At 46.6% G+C, this 8,247-nt stretch overlaps 1 protein-coding gene across 1 annotated transcript in view; it reads right to left on the bottom strand.

Moving 5' to 3' along the window:
* RGS6 (regulator of G protein signaling 6) overlaps positions 1-8,247 on the bottom strand; it is a 611,147-nt gene that overhangs the window by 205,167 nt on the left and 397,733 nt on the right. The window contains exon 3 of the mRNA XM_004698691.2: positions 2,895-2,994. Coding sequence (XP_004698748.1) covers positions 2,895-2,994 — 100 coding nt within the window. The remainder of the gene's footprint in view (positions 1-2,894; positions 2,995-8,247) is intronic.

Below are 8,247 nucleotides of genomic sequence, written 5' to 3' on the forward strand. Positions count from 1 at the left end.
AATAGTTGCACATTTTGATAGCTTTGTTTAATAACATTTCTATAATTTTGTTGCAAAAAAGGTATTTTTATTATAACACATCCGGATTTAATTACTTGTCTACGTGTGTCTCCTTTCTTCAAGAGATGAATCGTCTCTGAAGGGCCCCGATAGGGTTTTGTTCATTGGGGTACCTCCCGTGACCACTCCTCGAGTGTCAGGCCCAGAATGCCGGCCGGGGTCTGTTGCTCAGATCCCACGCTCACCATTCCCTGCAACCCTCCACCAGCGGGCGGCGTGGTGCAGCAACAGTCACGTGCTCTGCGCGCCTAGCTGGTCATCTCTGCATCTTCTTGGTCTTCCCTGATGGTCCCGCTTCCCTGCCTTCCTCAGGGGGTGGGGTGGGGGGATTCTCTCTCACACCCTGCACACATCTGTGTGAAAAGGTGCCCTCTTTCCTCCTTAGGACCTTCCATAGGTTTCCAAATGGCTTTGGCCTATCGCTCCCTTTCCAGCAAAACACAACTCAGTGCCCCACCGACAACGAATACCCTGTGTACCATCGTTCACCGTCCAGAATAAAGTGCATGCATCTGCTTTTGTACCTCCCCCGGATCGTTCTAGCTCCCCCAAGGGTGGGATCACCCACTTTGGGAAACATTGTTCTAGCCTCTTAATTTCCCCCTGCTTCTCCAAAAGCGTTCATCTTTGACACTCATGACATCAGGCTAAACCACCTCCTTTGTGTGTACAAGGTTTGTATCTACATTGATCCCTGGGCCTCTGTCTCTCAAGCCACGAAAGAGCAACCACTCTGTAATGAATGTTCCCCTCGGTGGCTGTTGCTAGGTCTCATCCAGCCGGCTCCAACTCGTCCACCTTCTGGACAACAGAACAAGACATTGCCATCCCGTGCCATCCTCCCAACGGTTGTGTGTTTGAGCCCCCTGGTGCAGGTGTCGAGCCAGACCCTCAATATCTCTATTTCTCAGTCTTCCAGTCCCATGATCTCTCCGCCCCCTGCTCTCTTTTCTTCTCTCAATCTTGCCTTCCATTCAGTGTCAGCTACTTTTTCCTGTGGCCACTCCACAGGGCTTGTTACCATCTAACTGAAACCTCTCTACAGTCTCACTTTGTTAGATTCCATGTTGACCACCTTCTATAGTTCTAGATCTTTCACCTGAGCCTCCAACTTCAAAAACCCTACGCCACTGGAACAATTTACTGTCAATACCACGTTCCACTGCCCCTTCCCCATGTTATCTCAAGATGGTCCTTAATACCACAGAGCAATCACGATTCTATTTCTCTAGTTCAGTCCATCGTTTTACTCACCTCTAGATGACTGTTTCTAGAGCTTCTGATCCCTCCTCACACCTTTAGTTCTGTCATACCTGCCATAGTTCTCTAGTGCGGAAACAGACATTTATTCTCTCCCAGTTCAGGTGGCTAGAAGTTTTAATCCAGGGCATCAGCTCCAGGAGAAGGCTCTCTCTCTCTGCATTGGCTCTTGGGGTGGGTCCTTTTCTCCTCTCAACACCTGTGGGCTAAGCATTCCTTGGAGATTTCTACATAGCTTGGCATCAAGCTTACTCTGGGTCTAGGAGGTGCTTGGTACATGGGCTCCAGATCCAACCTTGAGACACTGTTCTCAACTTTTCCTTCTTGGTGACAGTCTGGCTCCTGGCTTTCAATGTATCTTTGTAAGATAAAACTCCCCTGACGTCAACTCGGGACTGTGACACGAATAAGGGTGTTACATCCCTAACCCCCTTACAATGGATTGATTGATCACCTCATGGGCATGACTACCCTATTACACAATTTCCAGATTACATCATCACACTAACAGCAACCCGCTGAGAAACACCGTCCAGCCAAGTTGACATGTATCTTTAACCACCACAACCCCACGGCTTCCTGTATTACTAAGAAAGTGGAGACAACACGATGAGAAGTTCCGTCAGCTCCCAGTGTACCCCCTCACCCACTTTTACCTCTATAGCCCCTCTGTCCCTTCCCTCCCGAAGGATGAGTTGGGCATGGCTTTAGTGAACGCTTCCCAACTAAGGGTGGACTGGATACCATCTATCTCATGTGCTCCTGAGGCGCCCTCCTTGAATGGCCCCCCTTCCTCTGGCACCCTTTTCACCCTTGACCGGGTCATTCTCATCACCCTGCGAACAGACATGCATGTTCATATCATTGAGAACAAAGCCTATTTGACTCCTTCTGCATTTCTTTCTTTTTACATGGAAACTTCTTCAGAGAGTACTTATACTCACCATCTCAACTCTCCTTCCAGTCAGAGCTAAGCTCAGTCCAATATGGCTTCCCAACCTTTCACACAGGTGCGTTCGCGGTCACTCCCAGCCAATCCTCATTCTGCCCTCGACTCTCTTGTTCACCAGCTGCATTTAACATAGTTCATGACTCGATTCTCCCTAGAAACAGTTTCTAGAAAACGTGCCTTCTAAGAAATGAGCTTCTCCTGATTTTCCCTCTGTTCTCCATCTAGTCCCTTTGAAATTTCTCCCCTAATTTCTCCTTCTCTCCCTGACTCCTATATATTGGAGAACCCCAGGTTTCCCAGTTTTGACTATGTTTTCTATCTACATTTCCCCCTTGGTGAGCTCATCAGTTTCCTGGCTTTCAGTACCACCTGCATGCTGATGACTAACGATCTTAGATCAGCCGTAAAAAAAAGATGTGTGGTAGGACCATCCTTCATGACCAGCACAGGGTAACGTCTTCCATGTCAGGATCAGGACTCAACTTTACTTATGAATCACACCGAATGCATTATCTTTCATATTTAGAAATTCTCAGATACTTCCCGCGTCATCACTAAGACCACACAGTTCTCCAGCAGCCAATTCCTGTCATCACCAAAACCTTATACAGAGAATGTTTACCTGTGACGACACTGGGGACCTTGGAGAGAAAGCTCTTGACGGTTCTGATGGGCACACCCCCTGTCTTGTCATCTTGCATCTTTGTAATGATATCTTCGATCTGAAAGATATCCAAGAACAAAAAGCATTATACCCTTCAATAAACTAAACAGCCAAAAGGGGTCAACATAAATGCCAGTAATACATATCAGGAGACATCTCTCCCAAACAAAACAAGACAGACGAGCCCATTGCCTTCAAATCAATTGTGAATCACAGTGGTGCTGCCTAGGGTTTCTGAGACTATAAATCTTTCTGGGAGCAGACAGCCTGGTTTGTCTCCAGTGGAATGGCTGGTGGTTTCGAACCGCTGACCTTGCTCAGCCCATTAAAGTCATAGCAGTATCTGCAGAGAATTGAGTGCTGGGTGTGAGGAGATCAGAGCGTTACATAAAAAGTGTGTGGCGAGATGTACCAGTTCTATAAAGTAAGGAGGGGCAGCGACATTAGGATTCTAGATGGGATCCAGAATGTAATTCAAGATGTACGTAAAGAAACTCCCCTTTTTTCCATATTGGGTTTATATAGAGGTTGAACCAAATAAAATTTTCGTACTCAATCTGTAAAACAGCAATTTCACACGATTTAACCTAATATATTATGATACTGGCCGTGGGGAGTTCAAGCTGGCTTGTCACTGAGACCAGAGCAGGACCCAGCTAGGGTCAGATGCCCACCGAGCCCCGACCGGAGGAACCTGGAGAATGGGTCTCAGTGGCTCTAAGGGCTGGGGTGAGGACAGGCACCCCGGGCCAGGGTGAAGGGGAGAGAGCACAGCGTCTTGTTTTAAGATTGCACCGTGAGGGGAAAGGTGACGGTGCACAGAGGGCTGACGCTCGGGCTTGGGGCGTCTCTGTACTCTGTCTCTGCCATGCAGTCAGTGCCGACTCATAGCGACCCTCTAGGACAGGGTGGAACTGCCTCTGTGGGGTTCTGAGTGCGTCACTCTTTATGGGAGGTGAAAGCCCCACCTTTCTGCTGAGGAGCAGCTGCATTATTTGCACAAATTGAAAATAAAACAGCAAGAGAAGTAATGGACTAAGGAAGATACAGGGGCTTAGATTGGGAAACCAATTTGTGAGTATTTGTGAATCAGGTAAAATTTCTTGGGCAGGTATTTTCAGAGGAGGACACAGACGCCTCCTAAGAAGGGCACGGGCCAGTGGGGGGACTGGAGTTGGCGAAGAGGAGAAGGGGGAAGAGTTTAGTATTTTCACACCTTGTGTTTCCCTAAGCAAGAGAAATAGCTTTGAACACCAGGATGGATTCCTTGATAGAATCAGATGGTTTTAAAGCTGGGAATTCAAAGCTGTAGCTCTAACAGATTAGCATCCTCGCCTGAGGTGAAGTGATTTTCTCAAAGACATGTGTGACTCACAATGTTATATAATAAATAACACGTTCGAGGCGAATCTAGAAGACCTGCCTTGCTGAAAGCCACGAGGACTTGACGCATGTACTGGTGAAGATAAAAGACTGCAGCCTTCAGTAATGACTCCACCTCAACATAAAGAAAGCAGAAATATTCTCAAGAGGAGCATTAAACAGCAGCAGGTTAAATGGAGAAAAGATGGACGATGTCAAGGATTTCATTGCTGCTTGGAGTCATAACCGAGGCCCGTGGAAGAAGCAGTCAAGAAACACACAGCCTGGGTCCAGAATGGGAAAATCTGAAACAAACCAACTGTGTCAGTCCGGGTCGACTAGAGAAGCAAATCCATGGACACACATATGTGTCTAAGAAAGAGGTTTATATACAAGAGCAAGTGAACATTGAGAAAGCATCCCAACCCAGTCCAGTCCAGTCCAAGGCCATAAGGCCGATATTAGTCCATATGTCCAATACCAATCTATAAAGTCCTCTTCAGACTCACGCAACACACACAATGATGCCGAATGTAGAAGATCACAAGCCAGTGAGTAGAAAGTCTTTGGATCCAGTGGCATTGGAAACATCTCAGCGCTGGCAGGGGTCTCTGCATCAGGGTGGGTCCATGTGTCTTATAGGCTGCTCTTTCTCCCAGGGTGTGAGCAGAGAGTCTCCCACCTCCAAGGAGGAAATTACAGATTTCCCAGAATTCTCAGGAGAAGGCCATGCCCACACAAAGGCCTTATTGGCTATGATTTGATTGACAAGCTAGACTCCACCCCTACACTCTTCATCCTCAAATTGACAAACGATTATATATCTACCACACAAACAAATAAACAAAAACCCTTCACAGCAAAGGTATTGCTCTGAGGACTCAGGTAATCCCAGTGCAGGTCAAAGCATTCTCACTCGCCTCCTATGCATATGAAATCTGGGCGAGGAGTCTGAGAGGCTGCAGGAGTGATGCCTTTGAATTACGGTGTTTGTTGGAGAAGAGAACTATAATTACCCTGGGCAGTCAAAGAGGGCTCCTAACAACAAAAGGACGCTGGGGAACGTGGCTGGGGCCAGAGAGACCAGAGAGAATTCTGAAACACCTGGCTCATTAGGTCTTATCCGTGATAGCTGGGAAGCTGCACATCCTTCTGGTACACTCATAACTCTCACGCTAGACTTCACTCACGGGCATGACTCCACCACAAAGAGAGAAGGAGCTCTGGTTTCTCTGTGGCAGGAGGAGAGAAAACCAACAGCCGTGAGTAGCATCAATGATGACCTTGGGACGGCAAGCAACCCGCTCAAGGTCACAGTCACTTAGTTGTGTGTCGAGGTTGCACTCAGACCTCGGGCTTCTAACTCTGAGCTCTTCTGCCTCCAAGGCAGGTTCTCAGAAAACCAGCCAAGCAGAGAATAGTTGGATATGTCTGGGTTGTACTGAGGGTGAGAACGCATCTTAAGCTCCAATCCCTCAGGCAGCAGAGGAGTGTCTCAGGCTAGTGAAGGCCTCTGAGGACTGCATCCTGTTAGATGACAATGTAAGAATGATTTCAATTCACACTCATGTTTCCAGTCTCAGCTACTGCTCTGCCTTGGGCCTTAGAAACTCAATCTAGAGAAGCCGGAGCCGTCCTTGTTCATAGCCAAGTGGAGCTATTCCTAGGAAAATGTCATTTACGAAGTACCATATACACGTTGGTATTTTTAATCACCTCATATGCATGTGAACATTGGACATTGAATAAGGAAGACTGAAGAATCATTGCATTGGGATTATGGCGCTGGAAAAGAACAAGGAACGTTCCAGGGAACGCCAAAAGAACAAATAATCCTGTCTCAGCAGTAGAGTCCGAACGCTCCTCAGAAGCAGGGGTGGGGGCTTTGTCTCACATATTCCGGACGTGTTATCAGGAGACTCCAGTCCCTGGAGAAGGACATCATGCTTGGTAAGTAGAAGGACAGAGAAAAAGAGGATGACCCTAGACAAGATGGGTTGACACATTGGCTGCAACAATGGGCTCAGGCATGGAAATAGCTGTGAGGATGGTGCAGGACTGGGCAGTGTTTCATACTGTTGCTAACGGTTGGTATGACTTGACAGCCCCTAACAAAAACATATGCTTTTGAACTGTGTGTTATTGGTGCTTTCTACTCCCATAAAGAGTTATAGTTTTAGAAACTGATGGGCAGTTCTACCGTGTCCTATAGGGTCACTATTAGTCTCAATGGCAGTGACTTTGGTTTGGGTTTGGTTAACTGAAACCAGAGTACAGTTCCCTGGAAGCTGTCTATGGAAGGATGTGGTAGTTACATAATCTGTTGTCAATGTGAGAGTATTAGAGTGAAGGGGTGGAGCGAACCTGACAACCAGGTTGTAGCTTGGTGCCTTCATTTGGAGGCACTAAGGAAATAAATAGCTCACTGGATGGGTGGGACGCATTCTTACTCCCTTGGAGACTCTCTACTGACAAGGCTGACTCCCTGTGAGGCATTTCCATTGACAAAACATATGGAGCGAAGTTAGAGCTCTGGAGCTGGAGAAGCCACATGGAGACCCCAGTCAGTGCTGAGATGCTTACATTGCCATTGGATCCACAAGACCTTCTACCCACTGCTCTGTGATCTTCCTGCATTCGGCATCATTACATGTGTTTCATCAGTCTGAAGAGGACTTTATATATTGATATAAGACATATGGCTAATTATGGACTTGATCTGGACTGGCCTGGGATGTTTTCTCAATATTGAATTGCTCTTGTATATAAACCTCTTTCTTATACACTTATGAGTGTCTCTATGAATTTGTTTAGCTAGTCTATCCAGACTCCCACAAATGACTATAGACAATTACTGAATGTTTGAGGGAAGCAATCAGTTGAACAACTGTTTAGGTATTGTAGTGATAATTGTCTCTGCTGACACGGACAACATGTGAAGGACTGATTGTGCAGGAGAAATCTTCGTGATTCTTTGCTAAGGAGGTAGACCTGTCATCTTCTATTGGCTCACAATGTACATCAAGAAATATCACTGATCAGGGTTGGAGCTAAGTGACCAAGGGCAATCTTCTTAAACAAAGGGATGGCACACCAGCAACAATGCACAGCCTCCCCAGTATGGTAGAATGCACTCTTGGTCACCATTGTGTTAGTATGTTGTGTTAGTATGCATATACTGTTGTGTTAGTTGTGTTAGTATGCATATAGACCCACGTTGTGTTAGTATGCATATAGACCCACGTTGTGTTAGTATGCATATACTGTTGTGTTAGTATGCATATAGACCTGTTGTGTTAGTTGTTGTGTTAGTATGCATATAGACCCACGCCATGGCTTCATGGTGAGCCGAGAGCCCGCCGCTTGACTCCTCTGTGTGACACTGGTTTGCCTAGCTCATGGAATGTTACTGGATATGCTGCACACAGAGATCCTCAATGTCTGAGGATGACTCACAAAGTTCGCTGAGAATGAAAGGAAAGGATCATGGAAATGTTCTACAAATTTCCTGAAGCTCCCCTGGGTCGGCAAGAGCATGCTTTGAGTAGTTCGTTACTTCCCTAAAGCTCACAAGAGACAACCGGGGCAGCTGGGGCCCAAGGGCAGCGTGTAACTTAAACCCGCCTGTTGTAGCCACAGATGAGTAACACAACAGGGCTGCCATAAGACATCAAGGTGTTATCAAGACGCATGAATGCCACCACAAGTACCTGAAAGTACCAATCAATGCCTCTTTCAGTTAAGATCAACAGGGCAGCATTTATTCAAGGTCAAGGCCTTGGATTAGGAAAGGAAGAGGAAGAGCAGGGGACGTATCCAGAGGAAGGGGGTTAAGTGATGGTCCATGGGCAGGTTGAAGCAAAATGTGTACAAATTGCTGAATGTAAACCCGGGATCTGCACTCGACATCCTCACCTAATTCAAAATAAAATGTTTTTTGTTTTTTTTT

Source organism: Echinops telfairi, unplaced genomic scaffold (assembly GCF_000313985.2).
Source record: "Echinops telfairi isolate 266 unplaced genomic scaffold, ASM31398v2 ScPeMD7_18;HRSCAF=68, whole genome shotgun sequence".
NCBI lineage: Eukaryota > Metazoa > Chordata > Mammalia > Afrosoricida > Tenrecidae > Echinops > Echinops telfairi.